Genomic DNA, 26,400 nt, shown 5'->3' on the forward strand with positions numbered 1-26,400 from the left:
ATCGGTCTGGGTGGGGTATGGCTCAGTCAGTGTGGAGACTGGATCGGTCTGGGTGGGGTATGGCTCAGTCAGTGTGGAGATAGGATCGGACTGATTGTGGTATAGCTAGGCTGGCTTGGACTGGTTAGGGGAGTGGGCCAGCCAGTGTGGCGATTGGTCAGCCTGGGTGAGGGAATGGGTCAGTCTGACTTGTCATGTTCTCTATAGTTAATTACTCACTGTAACTAAATATCTGGGTGAGATGCTGATGGATTGTTATGGCCTGTGGAACTTGTATCCACATAAACCATCAAGAATGATTCCATAGACTTAGCCTGTACTTCTTTGTTTTGAGAAAGTTGAAGGGTAATTTGGTTAAAATTTTGAAAACGATCAAGGATTTGAAAGGATTAATCGGGAGAAACTATTTCCTGTGGTAGAGGAACCCAAAACAAGGGGACATAATTTTAGCAATAGAGTGGGATCTTTCAGGAGTGAAATTAGGAAGCAGGTCTTCACACGAAAGGTAGCAAAAGGTTAGACCCCTATCCCCCAAAAGACTGTAGATGCACAGGAATCAACTGGGCTTTTAAAACTGAGATCAGCAAATTTTTTTTTGTTTGTTAAGGGTATCAGGGTATTGGGAGCAAAGTTGAGCAAAAAAAATTTGTTATAGATCATCTATGATATAATAGAAATGGTGGAACAGGCTAAAAGAGGTGAGTGTCCCATTGCTGTTCCTCTGAGGGGACAAGTACCACCAAGTTGTGGTACCTATTGGCTCAGAAGGCTCTTCACTGTCTGACAAGCTTTGTTTCTCCTATAGGTGGTGGGAATGTCCGTCCTGGAGACTGACTCCTCGTTTGACAATACCAACTGCTGACTCCTCACAGCCACTTCCCACACACACAGAAGGAATTTCTCAGTCACCGTTGACAGTGATCATGAATCAGCAACAAATTCCTCATAACTTTGAAGAGCACGTAACGGATTGCAGCTTCAGCACAGCCATACCTCTTCACAGTCTAAGTGTGTGCACTCAAAATTCTCAGCGCTTAGAAACAGCAATGAAAATCAAGTAGCTAAACAAAAATAAAGGGGCAAACACGCTTCTGACTAGAAGCATCTCTTCCAAGTAGACATACACAGGCTTTGTCATGATTACTGTATTAATATATATATATATTCACATATATATTTATGTATTCATATAAGACATTTCCTGGGACCTAGATAATCTGTTGGAGACACTTCCTTCCAACCTTCCCTCACCCCCTTATTATTAATGCAGTTAATATTACATCCTACTCCTCCAAAGAAGTACATTTTTGGGAAAGGGGCAAGTACATTGTGCCAAATAGTTCTTACCCATTCCTAGCAAATACATTCAAATGCCTTTTGAAACAATGACAAATGGCTTGCTCCCAGTGCTTGTTCTGCCAAACTATTCTATACGTTACTGTCTGAGGTGAAGTAGATTTGCCTAACTCTCCCTCTCATTTTCTATTCTCAACCCTAGAGTTTTTTTTTCATTTAAATATGACTGTAGACTACATCAAGATCTTTTCTTGTTAGCCGGTACCCAACTGACATTACATTGAGTTTCGATCCATGGTATTTACAAAGATGAAATATAATGGGTAAGGAAGCAAAGGTTTTTGAGTTGCCTGCACTAATGCATCACCAATGTTTCAATGTTATATTTAAGCCAAAATGGGGTAGTGGGAGGGATGAACTCTGGATGAAGCAGTATTTGCGCACTTAGCTCTTCTGCCTGTTTAAAATAGCTCTGTATAAAATGGGTTTCAGCGGTGTACAAGTAAGCCCCAATGCACCAAACTGCTCCAAGTTGGCAATATCTCTCAGATAGGCCCAGAAGGTCTGGTCAGTGTCAGAAATGAAAATGTTTTAATCTGCATTAAGCCTAGATGGGGTCATAACTTGATCCTAATACTATGATCCATCAGTTAATATCGAAGTCTCACATCCTGATTATCAAAAGAAAAGTCTATTATTGTATTGATTTAACTTTGTCTTTGTGGAATGACATATTTCTCAGGAGGGTCAGTTAGCTGGAGAGCTAATTTGCAATTCAGAATAACACTAACAGTGTTGGTTCGATTTCTGCAATAGCTGAGGTTATCATGAAGGATTCTCCTTCCCAACCTCTCAGAGGTTAAACCACCACTAGTTATTTCTCTCTAATGAGACAACAGTTCTATGGTCTGGTCGGACTCTGGTGATTTTCCCCTTTTTTACTTCTTGGATAGCTTGGTGGGGAATTGAAGATTACTGCAACTGTGCATTGCAAACCAGGATTTGCAACATTCACCCATCAAACTAACCAAAAACCTCAAACCATATCAAAATTTGCTACTCCAAGCGACCAACTATGAAGTTCTCAATTGTCCAGCCACACCTCCGTCCAGTTTACACAGGCTAATTCTTGACACTCAGTACTCCAACTGAATTTTATAAGGTGAGGAAACTCTGGCCACTTTCCCAAAATTATGCTAAAAGATTTTATGATTCCAGGGTGGCCAGAACTGTCAGTCTGTCCTATTCAGAGAGAGAGACAGCGACCATTGAATGCATGTCTTTGAAAGAGATCACACAAAGGGAGTTAACAGAACATCGTGGTCAATAGTGTAAACAGCTTGAAGTCCCAGTACCCCACTGCATAATTCTAATGTACCTGCAGATGTATAACTTCATGAATTAATTTTATCAATTTAGTTAACATATTCAATTGTGAACTCACCTTTAGCTTTCCATCTTTAAAGAAAATTCAATGACAGTGAGCATTGTGCGTTGGGTGCCCACTGCATTTCTAAGCAATGCACTGTATGTACAACCTATGGTCTTTGGCCCCCTCCCAGTACTCCAGCCTTCATAGCTCAGGCATCATGCTGTATTTATATTTCTTACTGGATGATACCATCTGTATGCTTGGGAAATCTGCCTCATTGTGGATGGATCCTATTTCAAAGCATTGAGATCAGTTATTATCAGCAACATCTCATAACTTCAGATCAACAGGAATAGAGATTTAAACAACTAATGCTGAAGGGTTGATGTACATGACTACAAGATCAACAAAGACCATTCTGGCCATTCTTTAGGTCCAGCTAATTACATGCAGCATTATATCAGTTGTCATATCACTAACAGACTCTCATTTATGGATATTAGGTGCCCCTTTTCATATTGTGCCATTGTCTGCTGAACTTCAATCTGATGGATCCTGCACCCAGGAAAATTTACATAAAGTCAAAGACAAACATCATCATAGAACAATAGAAAACCAGGAAATGTCTCCAAGTTGTTGCTGTGTCTTCAAAGTGAATAGAAAATTATGCCATCCTAAAGATATAGCAGCAGATCCCAAACCCATGACCACAACTTAGACAAATAAGGGCAGCAAAAATAAGTGAACACCACCACTGCATGCTGTCTTGGAACTGTATCACCATTATTCACTGGTGCTGGGTTAAACTTCAGCAGTCCAGCTGGACCAACACCACATGGACCACAGTGGTTCAAGGTGGCTCATCACTACCTTTCAAGAGCAATGAAGGAAGGATGATGAATGTTAGCTATTCCATTGATATTCACACCCAAGAACGAAAATAAAATATTGCAACAGTGGAATCGAATGAACAGCCAGTGCACTACTGAGAGATGAAAACACTGAACACCAGTACAACACCTACAAATCCTACATTATAATATAAAAATTGATTAACCCTGTCCTGGGCATCTCTAAAATTGCTTACCCTCTTGAGTAGCTCATAAGCATCCTGGAAGAACAACATCCAGATGGTTTTGAGATGAAAATTCATTAGCACACTGCCTTTAACTAGCTCACCGCCCCTCTGCAGTCACAATACAATTTAGAAAGTTTGCAATTATCTTTTTTAAAAAAGAAACCCTTGTTGGTGAGGGAAGTACCGTGGAGAAGTACAGCGATTTTCATCTCAAGGTGTGTCACATTGTTGCAGGGTTTGCTGTAATATTTTATCTTCATGCTGTATATAAAACGTTAGTAGAACCTTAGTGCAGGTCACTCTTAACATGGCCCAAGAGAGATTATGGGCCTTAAAAGGATGTCTCGGGAATAATTTCTGCTGCCAAGCTGATATTCTCATCTCCAGTAAGTGTGAATTGCTGAGCAACTCTTCTGCACTTTACTTGCTGCAAGTCTATCAATAAAAACATATTTTTCATATCACTTGGAAGGAAGCCTTGTCATGCTTTATTTATCAATAGTTTCCTCCCATGCTTTTGAAAGAGTTAAGTCCCACTGAGACTGGTATACTAGCAAGTGACTGACAATTCTTTATGAGATGAGAAGCCAGTTTTAGTTACATAGTTGACCAACTTGGTGGGTGGGTGGAGAAGAGAAAGGAATGTCACAATCCAATCTTCACCACAATGTTGCTCACAAAATCTTGCAATGGTTAATGACCAACAGCTACTTTGACCTTATCCTTCATCTCGGGATAACAGAGCCAAATGTGACCAACAAACTGTTGACTGGCTCTGACGAATTACCTCACTATAGATGATTTATATGTTTCCATTACCAAACAATTGGTTGAGGTGGCATTGGGATAGATGAATGCAACAGGTTTAGTTCAGATGTAAATGAAGGTCTAGTTTTGACCATTTCCAATCTACATTTTGTCCAAAGGAAGTAGAAATTAAGCAGCCCACAGCTCAGCCACTTGAATAGGCTGATGGATCCTGACTGGCCACAAAGCATGTCCCAAACCATTGTTGATATTTCAGCCTAAATAAATTAGAAGTCTTGTTTCGTTGCATGTTTGGTATCACAGTTGCTTTCTGTTCTCATGACTTTGCCACATGTAGCCATGCACAGGATCATTTTGTGACATTACAAATCAAGAGTACAGCTTGCCTATGAATATGATGGGTCAAAAATAATCTGCTGGTCATTCAACACTAACCCACACACAGTGGTGCCTGAAGCATCCTGACTAAGAACTAGGTATACCGTAATTGCTTATCTCGGGCAAAAAAAAAAACTCAACATAACCAAGCCAATAAGGTAAAGATACTCTGGACAAGGCTTTTCAACACACCACCTGCCAACAGTGGACATCATGTTAGGAGGTCACATGATCAAGTCTGTCCTAGATAGACTCTAGCCTTCTCTAAAATTCCAATCTCTGCTTGTGTCAGGAACCAGTCTAGCTTCCTGCTGAAAATGAAGTAGATACCGCCCACCACAGCAGCCAGGGAACATTTCAGAAGCTCACTGCTTTTTGGGAATAGGTGATCTGCCCAATATTCTATCTATTCTTCCTAATGTACATATGAAACTCCTCAATTTGTTAATCAGAATAATCTACCAAGCTTACTCTGAATTGGTTGTGTCCACCCATGTGACCATTGGGGAGTTTAAACCCATGTGACCTCTTGTGCTCCTAGCAGTTACTCCTGTATCCATATTGAGTCAGAAACTGCAACAATATTATTTATTTTTAAATCTATTCTTACTAATTTAGATATCAGGCTGTCCCACTGCATACCAACCTGCAATCCGTCTTTCAGATTTCATTCTGATTCAGACCCTGGTCCCCAGCCTCATTACAAATAGCACTAACTCCACCAGAAAGACACTGTAATGTATTTTACTGGGCCAAAAATGCACAATCTAGTCAGAAGGAATATGGTTAAAAGTTCCATCACCTGGAACCAATAACACTAAAGATGAAAACAACACAAAACCTTGCCAGTAAATTTATGCAACATAGAAGATTTGTATCATGTGCTCAAACTCTTCATTGTCCTTCAAGTAAAGCATTGCCTCATCTTTGAATGAAAAAAACTCCTCCATCTCAGCGTTTGACACTGCTAAAGCTAATACACAAAAAAAGGACCAACAGTAGGTAATTCCATCCCGTGAGGCTGATCTGCCATTCAACAAGACCATGGCTGATCTGACTGCAGCCTTTTCTGATACCCCACTTATGACCCGTGACTCTCTTGTGGTTCAATCCTCCTTCTAACTGAGCCTTGGATATATTCAATGACTGAACCTCTAATGCCCCTTGGGGTAGGAGAATTCCATGGATTAACTAAACTCAGAGAAGAAATTCTTCTTCATGTCTGTTTTAAATGGGAGACCTCTTACTTTGAAACAATGGTCCCTAGTTCTAGTGCCCTTTACCAGGGAAAATATCCTCTTAGAAGATTACGTGTTTCAATCAGATTATCTCTCATTCTTCTCATCTCCAATGAATATAGACCTAACTGGCGCAACCTTTTCTCATAAAACAACCTTGTGAATGTTTTCTTCACTATATATAATGCAAACGTGTCTCCTGTTAAATAAGGAGATGGCATAATCATCACCATCAAGTTGTAACAAGAATTATATACTTTTATATTCCATCCTCCTTGCAATAAAGCCCAAAATCCCAATTGCCTTTCCAATTTCTTGTTGTACTTACATATTAACATTTTGTGATTCATGTCCAAAGGCACCTGGATCCCTCTGTACTGCAGTCTTGTTCAAGTCAAAAATTTTCTATCTTTCAATTTGTGCTGCTCAAGCGGCTAACTTCATGTTTTTTTCCCTCATATGATGCAGTGGTAAGTAGTAGCAGAACCTTTGGGGCAGGTCAGGTTCAAGTTCCACCTGCTACATACATGTTTCATAATTATTTGTAAATAACAAGTTATGATATATATCTGGTGCAGATGGGACTTGAACCCAGATTCATAGTGGTTCTGGTTCAGAGGCAGGGACACTACCACTGTGCTACAAGAACCCCAAACATGTGCTATAATGTGTCTGAATCAACTAATTTAATTTATCATTATATATGGCATTGTCAATTTTTATCCATTCACTTAACCTTTCTATGTTCCTTTGCAGACTCTGTATCCTCCCCACAACTTACTTTCCTACCTATCTTTATATTCTCAACAAATGTTGCTACTCATGAGCTTCCAATTTCCTTCAATATTCAAGGCAAGCCCATTATTTACACAAATATCACACTTTACATGAATAATTAAGACAAAACCAGGTTGATAAGCCCATCCAAATCTTCACACACGGAATGATCAGGATGCCAAACTTCTCAATTCGGCATATAAATCCTCAAAAAAGTAGTCAGGATCAATGCATTCAAATTAGATCACTTCATTCCAGAGAATATCCTGAGATACAGTATATCAGTAATTTGAGACATGATATGGAGTGAGTTTAGTGAGATTGGGAAGAACACTGAGTTTGGACCTTTGCTTCCCAGACTCTTCATCAATGGGATTTTGCTCACCTCATGTTTGGATCTGTTGGAGACTAATTGTTTTGATAAATCCACATCCCTATTACCATCGAATTGTGTGGCTACCAGGTTGATAGATGGAGTTTGGTCTTTTTTCATCCAGCATACCCAATGTTCAAAGTTGCATTCAAGCATTTGACAATTCTCTGAGGTAACGGAGAAGAGTCATGGTTTTGGCAGAAAACAATCAGCAGCATCTCTGAAATGTAGATTATGGGAAAACTATGCAGAGCTTAGGTCAAACAACCTCCCCAGTTCTGAAATTTGGGTCAGAATTGGAAATCAGTTAACCTGCAGATGTTCATCCAAATTAAATAAATCACTGTGACTACCCGACCATCGTAGAAAATAACTGGGAGCAGAATCTGAAAGGTACTCACGACAAATTCAGTGATGTTCATTTCAGTTTGGATTTTCCTGGCCACTTCAACAGGACATGGAGCACCAGCAACGACTGCTGTTGAGAGAACGGGAAAGTAGGTGAACAGCAATATGAGGCTAAAAGAGAGCCAACGAAACCAGGAAAAATCATTCCTCATTCATTATCACCCTCTGTGAAACTCATCTTATTATAGCAAGGCTCTGTCTCAGGTTTGAAGAGACACTTTTCCCTGAATCAAATTTGGAAGTTCAGAAACATATCAAGAAAATTCACCTTTTTGTTCTGCTAATCAGTTGCAACACGATTTCATTAGCCATAAATATTCAAACATGATAAAGATTGTGGTGAATTCCATGGTTTGCAAGGCCAATAGTAGAAGCATGTACTTGCTGTTGGCTGAACAAATGACTTTGTCAAATGATTTTCACAGGGTCAGATCCAAACAGAAAGAAAAGCTGAAGATTCGGGTCTCTAGGGCAGGAGTTTCCAACTTGTGGGTCGCTACCCTCAGTGGAGTCATGGTATGAAATGTCGAGATTGCTTTGTGGCTTACCCCTTTAGAATTGAAGCCTTTATTTCATATTATCTCCCCTCATTCTCAAAATATATTGCTTCATACTGCTCCATAATAAATTCCCAGCAGTGCCTGTCAATCCACTAGCCTGACTATCATTATTCTCCTCATAGATCACAATACAGCTTTCTCATACTATCACTCAATACCCTCTAACATCCTGTGTTACAACTCTTAACTCTATTGATGTTAATCCAGCTTCCTCACACTGTTTCTCAATAATCGCTCTCCCCACATTGCCCTGTATTTTTGACTGTATCTTCACGAATATTTTCTAGTTCTCTCAAAATGTTATTCAGCAACTCATTTCTTTAAATGAGAAAATGTAAATTAGTTGAAGTAAGCAGAGAGAAAACAGTTGATGTGTATCAGAGTTTATCTGAAATGGGGAGTGCCTGGTAATGGGCTTGTCAAACACACATAGCACAATCAGAATCAGCTCCTGATAGTGTAAAACATTGGACACATACTTGAAGCAGAGTGTGTGCAATGGTGAAACTTCCTTGAGATTCTGTCAGCATCCTCAGACCAGTTAGACAACAGTGATCTTCAGAGTTATCAATGAAAACATGCTCCACTTTCCTCAACAACCCCTACCATTTTGAATTAATCTAGGACTCACTACAACTGGGTGTCAGTGGTTAACCGAAGAAACTTCTCCTGCTGTATTCAACAGTACTTTGGCCGTATCAGAAAGCTTTCCCTTTTACTCTGTCTAATATATTTTCCAATTCCCTCAATTGTCACTTGGTTGCCTTGGGGGATATTGTAATCTGCTGCTTGAAGGAACTGGTTGAGATTGCACAACTCATTTCACATTTAATTCCCATAGCCAACATACAGAGTCTACCCTTATGTCAGACTGAACTGAATCAAAAAATGCCAGAGGTGGGTTGTACTTCACAGCTCTTCACCCTCATTCGAAGGTTTGAGTCAAAAATCTTAAAGCAGACTACCCAAGGAGTTAATGGTAGGACCCTGGGAGTGTTGTCAAACATACAGACCTAGGGTTCACGCACATAGGTCCTTGAAAGTGGTATCACAGGTAGACAGGGTGTGAAGAAGGTGTTTGGCATGCTTGCCTTCATTAGTTAGAGTATTGAGTAAAAGAGTTGGGACATCCTGCTGCGGTTGTACAGGACATTGGTGAGGCCACTTTTGCAGTATTATGTACAGTTCTGGTCACCCTGCTATAGGAAGAATATTTCTAAATTCAAAAGGGTGCAAAAAAAGATTTACAAGAATGTTACCAGTACTAAGGAGTTTGAGTTATAAGGAGAGGTTGGGATGTTTTTCCCTGGAGCATAGGAGGTTGAAGGGTGACCTTATAGAGGTTTATAAAAGCATGAGGGGCATTAAGTGAATAGCAAAGGTCTTTTCCTTAGGGTAGGGGAATTTAAAAGTAGAGGACACGGGTTCAAGGTGACAGGGGAACGATTTAAAAGGGACTTGAGCGGCAACATTTTCAGACAAAGGGTGGTGTGTATATGGAATGAACTGCCAGAGGAAGTGGTAGATGCAGGTACAATTACAACATTTAAAAGACATGTGGACAGATACATGAATAGGAAAGGTTTAGAGGGATATGGGCCAAACACAGGCAAATGGAAGTTGTTTAGTTTGGGAAACCAGTTTGGCATGGACAAGTTGAAGCAAAGGGTCTATTTTCATGCTGTATGTCTTTATGACTCTATGATTCTATGACCATCCAATGACGACCCATACATGTGCCATTGTGCTCCTGAAAAGAGAAAGACTCAAATATTTTCTTTTCAAATGCAGTGGGTAATGTCTTACCTGCTTCAAGTGTTGACAAGTCAAAAGTAGAGAAGTCCTTCTGGCCCAGCATGTCAAGGTACATTGTTGGTGTCCCATAAATAACTGTACACCTAAGAAACACAACAGAGCACACAGAACATCAAAACATTTACAATTCAACTTCTATTCATTTCTACTTTTCTTCAGCTGAATCTTGCAGAATGTCAATGTCTCTTTCTTTTCCCTTTTGGGTCTCTATAATTTTACAATGTAATTCTGTTCAGTGTCCTTCTGAACCCAATTTATTTACCTCATAAGCTTCAAATTATCCATCCTACCCTGTGGCCCTCACTCATTCTTACCCAGTGGAATCTCCTCTCCTCAGTCTCTGGGTCTTGTCAGGGCTCAAGGAAAACTATTGCTTGGGCAGGTGATTGTTACCTAAATGATGGCCCTACATTTGGCAGATGTGGCCATTCAGCTGATTGAAGGTATAAACTAAGGATCTCACCCCTTCAAGATCCACACCGAACATATTAATCCTGTGACTCAATTGAGCAATGAAAGGTTGAGTTTGAGAAAGAGGTAGCCAGCCACAACAGGAGTCTATTGAAGTGTTTATCCAATGCCACCCTTATGAGCAGTAAACCCAACTGCACCCCACCACACTTCCCATTCAGCTAGGGGTTAATTGAACTTCTTCTTTCCTGAAGAGCTCCCTCCACCAAACGCTGCCCCATTTAACAATGTCTGACAATCACCACTTCACCCTGCACACCCTTCAGAGTGTTTGCCAAGGACAAGGCCTTTAACAGCCTTACACTTGCAAATGACTTCAATGATAACATATCACAAAAACTCAGCTCAAGGGTGATAACAATTCCCCTCTGCCCACTTAATGAAACATCCCCCACAGCCTATAACTTGAACCCCTGGCCCATCCAAAGCCATTCAACGGCAGTGTGAGTCTTAGCATAATGATCAATCTCAAAGCAGGGAGATACAGAAATTCCCTCTTTCAGACTGTTGTGAATCTTTATAATTCTATACTCAAGAAAACCGTGGAAATTCAGTCACCAAGTATATTCAAAATTGAAATTTAAAAAATCATTCAGACCTAAAGATATCAAGAAATATGGTGACAGGATTAGAAAGTGGTGCTGATAAAACTCAACCATGAGGTTATTTAGTGGTAGAACTGGCAGGCGGAGCCAAATGTCCAACTCCTCCTCATTCATAAATTGTAATGAGGTCACCACATTGTTCTGCACCTTTTGCCAAGGATGCTTATTTTCAACTGTCCACTCAAGTACCATGCCATGGTTCTCACTAAGATAGTTTCACTCCTTTTGTTCTTAATTTGTTTCAACACCAAATGTTTTCACATCCATAGTGATTCCAACCTTCATCACAATTCCTCATGTTCTCTCTCCTGAGCTCCCTGTCCTTCTCTTCTTCCCCTTCTCTTAAACTCCCATTTTGTCATCTACCAGGTCTCCCTGCTGTCTTGGTCTCATTTACACAAGGACATCTCCAATTAGCTCATCATATCTTTCACCACCCACATATTGATCAAACTGAACTGAACTGCTCGATCACATATTCAATTACACTTAGAATGTTCTTGTCCAGTAAAACTTAAACAATCCTTCACTCTTCTCTGCTTAAAAATATCATCCTCAAAAGCATCATTAACCCTTAAGTTCCTTTCACCATCACAGACCATCATCTTAAACCCCTCCTTCCATTACATTCAAAAACAGCGAGAAGCCGACAGCCTTGTCGCTAAATGGAGGGCATGTGTTCTGCTGTTTCTATTGTCTCCCCACTGTTCCTCATAGTGAGTGTGAAATGAAACCTAATCTTTATACTCATATAAAAGTGGTGCAGTCGTGGTGTCCCTAGATTTAGGACATGTGGTCCTGGTTCAAGTCTCACTGTCCTGTAGATTTGTCATAATGTATCTGAACAGGTTAATTTGAAAAATATGCATATATATGTTTTATTCACAGGTCACACATTGTATATCATACACCTCAATCCAACAACCGCTCATCCTCCTCATGTACTTAATGCTGACCATTGGGATTTGGTTAACCCCCAACTGATAAACAATGAACCCTGCCTACTGAGCCAAATTCTACCAAACCAGCCTTAATCTAGCCCTGTACTTGTACCTTTCTCTGTTTAATCTCCAAATTCCCTGATGTGCTCTCCAACCTCATCTAGTCCATAAGACCCACCTTAAATCCTCTGAAAATATATTCCCATTAAATTACTGACCACTTTACCTACCCTGCTGGTCCTTATGTTCTTTGATATTGTCCTATTCCCTCCCTCCCATCCAGTCCTTAAAAACAATCACTATTGACCCTTCTGCCCTTGACAACTACATCTCCATCTCCAACCTCCCTTTTCTGATAAGATCTTTGATTTGTCACATCCCAATTTTTTTTATTTGCTTGTGTCATTTCTAACTATTCTGTAATATTGGACAGCCCCTAACTTATGTACTCTGTGACTAAAGTTTTTTAAAAGTTTTCCATCTATTTGTGTTACGTTGCTGTCATGTGTTAGTGCTATGGAATGGAACACTTGCTACTTCAGGAATCAACGCCAGAATCAAACAATCCTAGTGCAGGCACAGCATGGGGATAGATACAGAGTAATGCATCCTCTACACTGCCCGCATCAAACACTCCTAGTGCAAATATACCCAAGTTAAATATAGAGTAAAGCTTCCTCTACACTTTCCCATAGATCATTCCCAGGGTAGGTACAGCAGGGAGTTGGAGAAAGTAAGGACTGCAGATGCTTCTTCCTCTCCTGTAGGCCCAACCAGTCGCCTTCTGCTGACACTCATTTGCTTGGCAGAACTGGTCCTCACCCTCAATAATTTTTCCTTTGATTCCTCTCACTTCCTACAAACCAAAGGGGCAGCCTTGGCACCTGCATGGGCCCAAGCTATGCCTGCCTCTTTGTAGGATTTGTGGAACAGTCCCTCCTCCACAACTGCACTGGCACCATCGCTCACTCTTTCTCTGCTATATTAATGACTGCATTGGTCCTGCTTCATGCTCCTGCCAACACCTTCCAGCCCACCCTCAAATTCACTTTTCCAACACCTCCTTCCCCTTCCTGGACCTCTCTGTCTCCATCTCCAGAAACCGACTCACCACTGACATCCATTCCAAACCTATTGACTCCCACAACTACACCTCCTCTCACCCACCCTCCTGCAAAAATGCTATCCCAATTCCTCTCAATTCCTTCCGTTCCCAGGATGAGGTGTTCTAATCCAAGACATTCCAGATATCCTCCTACTTTAGGGTCTGTAGTTCCCCCTTCCCCCATAATTAAGGGTGCTCTCAACTGCATCTCTTCCATTGCCCACACTTCAGCCCTCAAACAGCCTCCCCTCACAACAATAAGGATAGAGTCCCTTTAGCCCTCATGTACCACCCCACCAACCTCTGAATCCAAAGCATCATCCTCCGACATTTCCACCACCTACAATCAGACCCCACCACCAAAAAGATAATAACTTCCCCACCCCTGTCCGCCTTCTGCAGGGCCCATTCATTCTGCGACGCCCTTGTCAGCTCTACACTCCCACCAACTTCTCCAGCACATCGGGTACTTTTCCCTGCAACTGCAAGTCATGCAAAACCTGCTTTTACACCTCCCCTCTCACCTCTGTCCAAGGCCTCAAACAATCATTCCAAATCAGGCACAGATTCGCCTGCACTTCATCCTATCTGATCTATTGTATCCATTGCTCCTGATGTGGTCTCCTTTATATCGGGGAGACTAAATGCAGAATCGGGGACTGGTTTGCAGAGCATCTACACTCTGCACACATCAACCAACCCGACCTTCAGGTTGCCATCCATTTTAATTCCCCCTTCCACTCCCCTGGCGACATGTCCATCTTTAGCCTCCTCCACTGTCAGAGTGAGACCAACGTAAACTGGAGAAACAACACCTGTTATTTCACCTTGGGAGCTTACAGCCCAACTTCAAATTCCCTTCACTCCCAGCCTTATCCCATGTCCAGCCCTCCCCCTCCTCCCTGAACTGACCAAACCTATCCATCTTCCTACTCACCTATCCACTCCACGCTTCCAGTAATCACAATAACCCTCCACCTGCATCCATCTATCAACGTCACACCTACCCTTCCCCCAGCCCCACCCGAATTCTTCCATTAACTTCTGGGCTCCCCTACCCCTACCCAGTCCTGACGAAGGGTTTCGGCCCGAACATTGGCTTTCCTACTCCTCGGATGCTGTCTGACCTGCTGTGCTATTCCAACTTCAGATCTATTGCCTCTAGGTACAGCAGGGGTTAGATGTTATACTAGAAATATGAGGTTTATAAAATTGCTTTATTTTGAAACTGTCTTTAGTTTAATATAGCATAAAATGAAGTGGATCACATGACCTGTTCTAAAATGAGCTTAACAACAGGCCTGGTTGATATGGCTGTTAAAGAGTAAATCAAGGCCCAACATGTTTTACTGGAAAAAAGCTGCAGCGTGTTTTCACTTGGACTCAAGGCACAGCTGTGTTACAGTGGTTACACTGCTAGTTTCCACAGGAAGGTGTTGAGAATGTCAGGTTATAAACAATTATGCTTTAAACCATCCATTTACTTCCAAAGTAGAGGCTGATTGGTTTTCAAGTATGGCTAATCAGCATTTCTACCTGGATAAAAAGCCCGCATGATTCACACAGAATTGGAGACAGACTTTGAGAGAGAAAGACTTTCTGATATCACTGAAACTCACAGACACAGGGAGGGAGTCTGTCAGGATCTGAAAGAGAGGGAGCAAATAGAGGCTAAAAGTCTCTAAAGTTCACTGCATAGGATTGCGGGTGGAAAGTAATGTTCAGATTTAAAATCCTCAAGAATTTGACCTTTTCAAAGAGGCTTGGAAGTTTGCTTACTTTGTGCTTGACTGGAATCACATCCACAAACATCTACTCTCTCCAGCAGCAGTGAGTACTATCTAGAAGATGCACTGCAGATATTCACTAAAGCTCCTAAGACAGCAACTTTCAAATCCAAACTACCATTTAGATAAACAAGGGTTGCAGATAGATGGGAACATCACTACCTGCAAGATCCCTCCAAGTCACTTACCATCCTGACTTGGAGATACATCGTCGTTCTTTCAGTGTTGCTGGGTCAAAATCTTGGAACTCTCTCCTTAAAGACATTACAGATCTACCTGTGGCACATAGACTACACCAGCTGAAGAAGACAACTCACCACACCCTTTCAAGGGCATCTAGGAAAGGGCAATAAAAACTGACCAGCCAGCAATGCCCACATTCTATGAGTGAATAAAAAAGACAGAGAATCATGAAGAAAAACTCCCACTACGAAAGACATTAATTGGGTTAGAAGGGGAAGAAAAGGAAGTAAACCTTTAAGAGTTAGGAACCACTTTGAATTGGATCTGGGAAATCTGAATGACAAATGAAAGGACAGTGTAAAGTATACCTGTGAAACAGGTTCTTTAATTGCAGTGAAAATAAAAAGGAAGAATTCTGTTCTGTTGTTTCAAGTTTAAGTTGCCAATAAAATGGTGTTTAGTCAACAATGTTTTTAATTTTAAATGTCTTTAGTCTGGTTATTAAAGTCAAAGCCTTCAAACAAGAAATTTTGTAATTCCTTAAGCTGTAAACTGGAAGCTTGAATTTCACCTTTTCAAGTTTTTTGATGACTGCAGGGTTCATACCAATATAGTAATGCCTACACTGTTATTATCAAACACTCCACATACATCACAGTAAAACTCCCTTGATATTGGCCCATCAGCAAATAGCATGAGTGAAGCATTTTGTTTTCACTTTTCCATGTCAACCTTGCGTTCATCTCTGTGAATGACATTATGGCTTAGTGGGAGATCCATCGTTCTATTATTGATAGCAGAGTACAACATCATCATTATCTCAACAACTAGGTCCCATCAAATTGCACTGTTTATTGAATCAGGTCCAATAATGCCTTGTTGCCCAGTTTCAGTAGCTCTTACTTTTCGGCAGGACAGTAACTGCAGTTGTACCTTTCACGCTGGATTGCCTCAAGTGCTGCCCGTCCATCAAAATGTGGAGAGCTAAATACCACCATGCAGCCATAAATGACCATGTTCATGGTCGCTCCTACACACCCAAAGCAGTGAAAGAGTGGTACTGGAGAACTGATCCGAGTATTCTAAAAGTAAGAGACAGAGGAAGAAAGAAGATCATTTATTAAGAGTTTTGCCAAAATTATCATCTTCTTTCTACTCTTGTGACTCTCTTTGAGGTAAAGGTACCATGTTAATTGAAAACCTATGGTATTTTATCCAAAATGACTGATCTTGCAGCTCACACAGAGCATGGCCTTCCACGTGAAGGCACATCACACTTGTAAACCTTCAAGGTGATACCGGGGAAAATGATGGTGTATTTTCCAACACATGGGTGTAAACCAATGACAGCCCCCAATTGAACTACCATGGGATCCCACTGATCCATGAAGAGCATAGAGCCGGATTTTCCAGGGAGTGGTAATCTCACGCAGATTGCCACTCCGGTCCTCTCTTTTTTATAAAAAAGGGAAGTTCCACATTTTTGAATGGAGATTCCAACCAGGTCTCACTCAGAAATGCAGAGACATACTTCCATTCTGACAATTCTCTCGTAGTACAGAACTGTGTGGGGAAGGCAAACCATGCCAATTCTTCATAGCAGTCAGCTGCTATGTTCTGAAATGTAAAGGCCCCGGCAGTCACTTTGATAGTTACTGTCAAATGTTTAGAACACAAGACAAGTGTGATATTAGAATGATTGTGATATTAGAATGATGGTGGTGTAGCTGGTCCCAGATGGATAGGAGATAGGGTGTCAGCTGGGTATCTGCCAGGGTGCCAGTTGGATATGGTGACAAAGTAGAAAGCCAGGTGGCTAGCATGCCAGGTCAGCTGGATGTTAGGGGGGAGTAAGGTGCCAACTGGATACGGTGTTAGCTGGGGAGAGCATTGGGTGCCAGGATAGAATGCTAGATGAGTAGGGAGTAGGATGCCACTTAGGAGGGGGGTAGGGCAGCAAGTGGATAAATGAAAATTGGCAAGAAGGCCAGGTTAGTGATGCAGTGTTTAGAGTCAGTCAGAGTGGGTGGGAGCAATTGGTTCTGGTGGGGTTTTGGGTCTGCCAGTGATTGGGAACGGGGTGTGGTGGTTGAGTCCAGAGGCAGGCACTGGGGAGATGGGCAGGGTCTGGTGTGGGGGATGGTCAGGTCAGGTCTGGTCCAGCAGTGATGTAGGTGAAAGGGGGCTGGGTGAATGTGGAGCAAGGGAAGGGCGCTGGGATGTGGAAGGGATGGGGGAATTAACTGTCAGCTCAGGGTCTGGGGAAGGTGTGTACTTAATGTGTTGGATGTGTATTTAATAGTCTAACTTTTCCTGAGTAACTATTTTACTTAATTTCATTGAAGCCCTCCGATGTATCTGATTTATAGGGAGACTTCTGACAGTTCCAGCACAGAGGAACAGCCTAGTAAAAAATTCAATTTGCTGAGAAATTCCTCTGGAGTCTGCTCCAAAGGAATTCCACAGGGTCCCCAAATACAACATCCATTTCTGCAGAGAAAACCATTGCCTGTCTGGCCTTAGTTATCCTAATATGGAATGGGGTTTGACTTTTTAAAATTTTATAGTTGTCCTTTATCTATTTTACCTTTTGGAAGAGCTTTTGTTGTTATATTGACTATGTACACTACCAGGAACACAAAGAGAATATGAGAAAAAATATCACACCAGAGTCCATCAGCAACCTCAGAAGGGTAGATAACCTTGATTTTTAAAAGAACTGAAGTAACAAAGTTAAATTGAATACATCAAATTGGGTGAAAGTTCTGAGGAAGGGTCACCGGACCCGAAACGTTAACTCTGATCTTTTTCTTCACAGATGCTGCCAGACCTGCTGAGCTTTTCCAGCAACTTTGTTTTTGTTTCTGATTTACAGCATCCGCAGTTCTTTCAGTTTTTATGAAATTCAACATTCATTTCCAGTCTTGAACGTATGTGTGACAGAATTTATCTAAAGGGTGAGATTCATGGATGATGGAAGTGCTAACACATTGCCTAAAACACTGGTGGAGAATAATATATGATTGAAACCAGGCAAGATAAAGAATTACTTGATGCTAAGGCCAAGAGAGAAGGGTATCAAATTTGTTCAGCAACATTACTACAAACCTCTGGAGCAGATGGGATTTGAAACCAGGACTCTTAGCTCAGAGGTAGGGATGCTACTGCTGTACAATAAGAGCCCTGAGCGGATATCATTGTAGAGTAAAGGATGTGATAAACGGGTCAATCACATCCAACACATCAGTCAATGGCATAATTTAGTAGATCAATCAATAACAAACTCAAGTTTCACAAGCATTTCACAAGCAAGTTAAACCTGTGGCAAATTTGAACAAAAACTGGAAATTGTCACTGCTGAATTAGGAGATTAACAATCCAGAGATTAATAGTTTAGAGAAGCTTCATGGCAGTTTGAGAATTTCAATTCCATGTTTGCAAAAAAATCTGGAAATTACGACAGCGGAATCATAAAAGTGAGCATGAAGCTGTCAAGTTGACCATAAAAAGAAACCCTGGATTTATATGTGATTCCAGTCTCATACTAATGGTGTTGACTCATAGCTGCCCCCTGAAATGGCCAAGCAAAACACTCAGTTAAGGTTTAGTACAGATGGGCAATAACTGGTGTGCTTTCCACAGAATGAATCAAAAATAATCCTACTCTAGCTCCTTAAAGCAAGGAAACAGCCCAGGTGATTGCCTTAATCTACTCTTCAACATGTTATCAACTTCCACACCCACCCACAACTTGGCATGACCTCCCATTTCAGAAACTTAAAAAGTTTGAGGTTTCATGAACTTAAAAGTAAAATTTGGAAGCAGGAAGTGTGATGTGGTTATGTTTAAAATCAGTTCACAAGTGTGATGCCAGAGAGGTAAATAAAAGACTTTGTAAATTCAATATCATCAATGAAGAAAATATAGTAAAATCAGGATCAATAAACTCACCCGCCAACTGTAGCCCATCCTGTATCCTATGAAACGGGCGTTGTTGACAATGTTATGATGGGATAGGGTAACTCCTTTGGGATTTCCTGTTGTGCCCTAGAGAAAACACATGTGCTTGGTAAAAAGAATATCAGAACATTTATTTATGCAGAGCTGTTACTACCATAAAATGACCTCTTGTCCTCTATGTTCTGGTACACACCTTTACTGCTGAACTTCTGATTAAATAGCATTGTGTTCCAGTGTTGCCAGTTTTTCAGTCAGTCATGGTTCATAACTATTCAGACTTATCATGAACAATACTGTGGTTGAGGGAATCTTTAGCTATGTGTAATGGGCCATGCCAATCTATGCCCTGGATCCAACCCCATTGCTCCTCATGTCCTCAGATCATCCATACCAAACTACAGCACTTCAATGCCAATTCACCCAGAACAGACTCTGTACAGAATTAATGAATCATACACTAACCATTTTGTGTATATAAAACAGCTTTTTAAAAAATCATTCATGCACAACTTTCTTTAAAACTGCTTTCACTAGAATCCTATAAAAGAGCCAATCAACCAGGCCTTTGTATAGCTCAATGTGCAAGCCCTTGACACCTGTTTATATTGTGTAAATAAATATTAATCAGTTAAGAAATAGATCAAGGAAATCCTGTCAATCAAGCAATGCTTTCCCTTTCAATGGACGTCTGGGATCTCAGCCAAGAATTCATATTTATGGTTGGGAACGAATTTATGGCTGAAATGAATAGACTTCCAAGCTTCTCCAAAATAAATATTATGTGTTCCTGTTGCATATGGAAGGGGCAGAGGAAGTAGTTTGGTGTCTGACTATAGGCTTGCCTTTATATCTGGAAGTAACACAGGCAGCAGTGGTATTTTTGTCTTCTGTGTGCTTTATCCAACTGAGTAGACAGCAACAGATAGAGTCAAACAGGCATTCAGTTTAAGCACTGAAAATGCTGACTCACAACAAGGATGGACACATGCTTAGATTAAAGACAGGGCTTGAGAGGATTTAATGGAAGTCGAAAGATTTGCTTAGCTTGAAGCTAGAGGATGAAGTCAAAAGTGCAACTTTCACTGTGAGTGATAATTCTTGGATTAAAAGTTACCCAGCTGGGAATTAAAAATGAAGCAGACTATTAGAAGCTGGAATCAACTGTTAACTGTTTATAATAAGAACTATAATTCCATGGAGAGTGTGATGTGTGATAAGTAGATAAGAACTGCTTATTTCTATAGTTTAAAGTATAAGTTGTTTACAAAAATGCCAATTGCATTTTTAGTCATTTGATGCAACAAAAATTTCAAAATGTAAATACTAATGTGACCTTTTCTTTATACATTCTTGTCTCCCCAGAGATCGTAACACCTTGTAACTTTTTCCCAGTAAATCAATCGAAGCACCATGACCCAGATGTGTTGACAAACTGACTTCACCGCTGGGTGCATGACGCCTTTCATTGTACCCTAAATTTAAAGATGAGGTCATGTAACACATTAATTTTATAAATCTCATAAGTTTAAGAATGAATAGTCATATCTATCTTGACTCTCTGTTGATCAAATCATATGAAATCAGCAGAGGCATCATCCAATGTGCAAGAGGCAGGCTAAACTAGTAAAATACACTTTGGTCAATTTTTTTTGCCCTAAACTGTAACCCAGAGCTAGAAGAGTTTGAACTAACCATCTGAAACCCTTGACTCCTGATGTTTACCAAACATTATTCTTTCGATCTCAAAGTTGATTGCTGACCTCCCTCAATGACAGCTTGCAAGAAAGATTTTTCATTTCAAACAATGCAAAAACAATCTTTTTTCTGAAATCACACAATACCAGGTTATAGTCCAACAGGTTTATTTGAAAATACAAGCTTCCACAGCCTCGGTCCTTCTTCAGGCGTTAGTGAGAGGTAATATCAGACACAGAATTTATAAGTAAAAAATCAAAGGTTCACACCACTGATGAGGATGTACTAAACAAACCTAAGATGCTGTTAAATCTTTAATCAGTTAGAAGGTTTTAATTGATTAATATTTATATGTAAATCCCCAAATTCCTTTCAAGTCACTGTCCTGAGAGAACTAACGATTTTATCAGTGTAAAGAAGAGGTGACATTTTAGGCCAGACAATGCTTGTTAGGTGTGAGACCTTGTTTAGAATCTGTTTGTGTTTTAACTTGGAGTCAGACTGGTTTTATTTCTAAAGTAGGAATTCATACAACGCCATATTGACTGACTGTCTATAAATTGTGAGCTTTTTGAACAAAATAAAATATATCTGCAATTACAAATTCACCCTAAAAATTCACCTGTGTGTCGGTGGGGGGTGGAGAGTGCGTGTGTGAGGGGGGAGAGAGAGAGAGTGTGTGTGTGTGTGTGTGTGTGTGTTGTTGGGGGAGAGTGTGTGCTTATCTTTTTCTAAATCCCCCTTAATTATTTGCAATTACAAAAGTATGCAACCTTCTCAGCATCTCAAAGGTCAGTGAGATTCAATCATAGTGAGTAATCTTTCATTGATTACCTTGGCAGAATACTTTAGAATGTTGAAGGCCTCTCTTGGGTCAACCCTGAACATTCTTAAGTGCATAAAGCCTCAACATCCCCACTCTGTCTCCATAATGGAAGCATCACGTCCAGTAACTACTCTGTGAATCTGCTCGCCTCTTTTCCAGTGTTTTTATTTTTCCTACAATTTCTGACCCACAATTCACTGCACGTTCTTTTTATTTAGTGATGTGATGTGAGCATTGATGGCTAGGCCAGCACTTGTTGCCCATCCCTACTTATCCATTTATTGCTGCACCCCATCTGATGAGGGTACACTCACAGTGCTACTAAGGTGAGAGCTGCAGGATTTTGATCCAGTGACAGTGAAACAATGACAGTATAATTGCAAGGCAGGATGGTGTGTGGCTTGGAGAGAAACATGTAGGTGGCAATGTTCCCATCTGTCTGCTGCCCTTGTAATAGAGGTCTCAGATTGAAAGGTGCTGTCAAAGAAGGTTTGGGAATGAGAAAGTACAGGAAATATGTAGTGTAGTGTTTATGTAACAGGGCCAGAAATCTAGACACCTGGAACTCTGCAAGGAAGAGGTTAAGCCTTACCATTGCAGTTTGGGAATTCTAAATTAGTTTCCTTGAGTTTTAATTTAGTCAGTAAAAGTGTCTATGAAACAATTAGATGTTTGTAAAAAATCGAACTATTTCCAATTAGGGAAGGAAACCTTCTATCCCTATCCAATCTGGTCAACCTGTAACTCAAGTTGTTGACCATTCACTGACCAGTGATATGGCCAAACAATCCATTCAAAATCGGTAAAAACATCAAATTTGAGGAGTTACAGAAGGCAATTCACCACCAACTTCTAAGGCAAAGATAAAATAGCCATGAGTCCTACTAGGCCAGCCACTCTCTTGCCAGAGGGACACATACAACTGGTGGCAGCTTAACTTGAGGGTCACTACACCTCATGTGAGGGAAGAAGTTGTGAAGGAGAGTCCTTCATGATAACCTCAGCTAGTGCAGGACTTGAACCCACACTGTGGACAATACTCTGCGTTACAAACCAGTTGCTCAGCCCACTGAGGTAAGCAACTCCAGTCAGGAAAGGCAGACTTAATCATTTGTCTTGTCCGTATGCCCATATTAAGAAAATAAGTTTTAACAAATTGTGGCCTAACTAAGCTTTACTACAAGATAAAATTACTTTCTTGCTTTTATATTCTATGCCTCAATTGCTTCTTCATGTCACAGAGTTCCCTTTGTTTCTTTATTTCGTTCAAAATGTTACCATTTACACTGCATTTCTCTCCTGTTCTTAACATCATAAAATTCTCGCTACAAACAGTATCAGAACACTGATAATTTTCCAGAGTTAATTGAACGGATGAAAGTACAGTTGCTTTACCGAGGTGAACTGGATGTTTATTGGGTCATCAAACATGATTTTCTTTTGAAGTCTCAGTAGTTGCTCTCGATGGCTGCTTGAAGCTGCATTAAACACCTCATCATAGTTGTATGTTCCAGGAGGCTTTCCACCAATCATGATGATCGTCCTCAGATCTGGAAGTCTAAACAAATGCAATTCAGAAACAAATCAGTGGTGCTTCACTTACACAGTTTCTGAGATCTCCAACATTGGTTAAAAGTTTCAACAGAATTACGACAGGAAATTAGAGATGCATTCAGTAAGAGTACAGAAGTTATTATGGGTAATTCAATCTACGTATTGATTGGATTAACTAAACTGGTAGCAATGCGATGGAAGAGGATTTCCTGGAATGTATGAGGGATGGTTTCCTTGACCAATATGTTGAGGAACCAACTACAGAGCAAGCCATCCTAGATTGGGTATTGTGTAACGAGAAAGGATTAATTAGCAACATTGTGGTGCAAGATCCTTTGGGGAAGAGTGACCATAATATGGCAGAATTCTTCATTAAAATGGAGAGTGAAACAATTAAGTCTGAAACTAAGGTCCTGAACTTAAAGAAAGCTAACTTTGATAGTATGAGGCATGCATTGGCTGGGATAAACTGGCCAAGGATACTTAAGGGGTTGGCAGTCAATAGCCAAAGGCAGACATTCAAAGAACTTACGGATGAACTTCAACAATTGTTTTTCCCTGTCTGGCAGGGAAGGTGGCTCAATCATGGCTAACAAGGGAAATCAGTAACACTATTAAAGCCAAAGAGAAGACATATAGATAGGCCAGAAAAAGCAGCAAACCTGAGGACTGGGAAAAATTTAAAATTCAGCAGAGGAGGACAAAAATTTAATTCGGAAAGGGAAAATAGAATACAAAAGTAAGCTTGCGGAAAATATAAAAACTAGCTGCAAAAGCTTCTGTAGATATGTGCAGAGAAAAAGAGTGGTGAAGACAAATGTAGGTCCCTTGCAGTTAGAATCAGGTGAATTCATAATGGACAACAAAGAGAAAGCAGACCAGGGAACAAATACTTTGGATTTGTCTTCACTAAGGAGGACACAAATAATCTTCAGGAAATGCAAGGGACAGAGGGTCAAGCATGAAGGAGGAACTGAAGGAAATCCTTATTTTTCAGGAAATGGTATGGGGAAATTGCTGGGATTAAAATCCAATAAGTCCCCAGGGCCTGATGCTCTGCATTCCAGAGTACTTAAGGAACTGGCCCTAGAAACAACGGATGTGTTAGTGATCATTTTCCAGCATTCTGTAGACTCTGGAAGAGTTCCAATGGTCCAGAGTGTAGTTAATGTAACCCCACTCTTTAAAACAGGAGGGAGAGAGAAAATGGGGAATTATAAGCTGGTTAGCTTGACATCAGTGATGGGGAAAATGCCGCAGTCAATCATTAAGGATGTAATGGCTGAGCATTTGGAAAGCAGTGACAGAATCGGTTCTAGTTAACATGGATTCGCTAAAAGGAAATCATGCTTGACAAACCATCTGGAATTTTTTCAGGATGTGACCAGTAGAGTAGACAATTGTGAATCAGTGGATGTTGTGTATCTGGACTGTCCAAAGGCTTTTGACAAGGTCCCACATGAGAGATTAGGAAGGAAAATTAAAGCTCATGGTATCAGAGGTAATGTAATGACATGCATAGAGAACTGGTTGGCAGACAGGAAGCACAGAGTTGGAATGAATGGGTCCTTTTCAGAGTGGCACGCAATGACAAGTGGAGTGCCGCAGGGTTCAGTGCTGGGACCTCAACTGTTCACAATATACCTTACCAATTTGGATGAAGGAATTGAATGCCATATCTCTAAGTGTGCAGATGATGCTGAGCTGGGTGGCAGTGTGTGCTGTGAGGAGGATGCTAAGAGGCTGCAGTACGACTTGAATAGACTGGCTGAGTGGGCAAATACTTGGCAAATGCAATATAATGTGGATAAATGTGAGGTTATCCACTTTGGTGGCAAAAACAGGAAGGCAGATTATTATCTGAGTGGTGGCAGTTTAGGAACAGGTGAGATGCTATGAGACCTGGGTGCCATGGTGGAACAGTTGCTGAAGGTAGGGGTGCAGGTGCAGCAGGCGATGAGGAAAGCTAATGACATGCTGGCCTTCATAGCAAGAGGATTTGAGTATCGGAGTAAGGATGCCTTGCTGCAAATATACAGGGCCTTGGTGAGGCCAAACCTTGAGTATTGTGTGCAGTTTTGGTTTCCTAGTCTGAGAAAGGACATTCATGCTATTGAGGGAGTCCAGCGAAGGTTCACCATACTGATTCCCAGGATGGCAGGACTGACATATGAGGAAAGGCTGGATCGACTGGGCTTATATTCACTGGAATTTAGAAGAATGAGGGGAATCCCATAGGAACATATAAAATCCTGATGGGCCTGGACAGGCTAGATGCAGGAAGAATGTTCCCAATGTTGTGGAAGTCCAGAACAAGGGTTCACAGTCTAAGAATAAGGGGTAAGCCATACGGGACTGAGATGAGGAAGAATTTCCTCACTGAGAGAGTTGTGAACCTGTGGAATTCTCTCCCACAGGAAGCTGTTGGGGCCAGTTCATTAGATATATTCAAGATGGAGCTGGACGTGGCCCTTGCGGCTAAAGGGGTCAAAGGATATGGGGAGAGAGCGGGAATGGAATACTGAGATTGGATGATCAGCCATTATCATACTAAATATGATATTTAAATGGTGGAGCAGACTCAAAGGGCCGATTGGCCTACTCCTGCACTTATTTTCTATGTTTCTAAATTTCCCGTAGGAGTAGCTGAAGTGCACGCTCTGAGATTGTGGAGATAGACACTGCCTGTTCAAACTCCTTATGTAAAGATGATGAAAGTTTGAGCTAACTGTAACCAATCAACTATGTTCATACAGACAATCTAATCCCAGTGAACATGGACTAACAGAACTGATTCGCTTCAGATTCCACACCACATTAGTTGTTGTGATAAGGAATTATTCTGAGTTTCAAGTAGAACTTACATGGAGCTTTACTCTATCTAAACTGTGCCCTGACCTGGTTTGATAGGAGAATGTAGAGCGACCCATAATCTACAACTGTCCCAGCAGTATCTGATGGACCAACACGGAGAGAGTTTTAATCAGTATCTATCCTGTGCTACAACTGCCTCAGGAGTGTTTGATTCTGACATTGGGTGTCTGAAGTGTAAACCAGGACATAGTAGGACCTCGCTTAAAGTTATGGTTGTCTTCCTAAAAATCACAGTTTTAAGTTAACAAAGCGTGGAGCTGGAGAAACACAGCAGGCCAGGCAGCATCAGAGGAGCAGGAAAGCTGACATTTCGGGTTGGGACCCTTCTTCAGAAAA

At 40.9% G+C, this 26,400-nt stretch overlaps 2 protein-coding genes across 2 annotated transcripts in view; one reads left to right on the forward strand and one right to left on the reverse strand.

The window, feature by feature from the left end:
* The window catches only part of chad (chondroadherin), a 23,455-nt gene extending 19,275 nt beyond the window's left edge, over positions 1-4,180 (forward strand). Inside the window, exon 4 of the mRNA XM_020529719.2 lies at positions 806-4,180. The gene's annotated coding sequence lies outside the window, so the exon portion shown is untranslated. The remainder of the gene's footprint in view (positions 1-805) is intronic.
* Positions 1-26,400, reverse strand: part of acsf2 (acyl-CoA synthetase family member 2) — a 115,487-nt gene that overhangs the window by 64,162 nt on the left and 24,925 nt on the right. The window contains exons 6-10 of the mRNA XM_020529720.2: positions 23,032-23,194; positions 19,107-19,202; positions 16,089-16,237; positions 10,055-10,146; positions 7,682-7,758 (exon numbers count right to left, since the gene is read on the reverse strand). Coding sequence (XP_020385309.2) covers positions 7,682-7,758; positions 10,055-10,146; positions 16,089-16,237; positions 19,107-19,202; positions 23,032-23,194 — 577 coding nt within the window. The remainder of the gene's footprint in view (positions 1-7,681; positions 7,759-10,054; positions 10,147-16,088; positions 16,238-19,106; positions 19,203-23,031; positions 23,195-26,400) is intronic.

This window comes from Rhincodon typus, chromosome 23 (assembly GCF_021869965.1).
Source record: "Rhincodon typus isolate 14 chromosome 23, sRhiTyp1.1, whole genome shotgun sequence".
Taxonomy (NCBI): Eukaryota; Metazoa; Chordata; class Chondrichthyes; order Orectolobiformes; family Rhincodontidae; genus Rhincodon; species Rhincodon typus.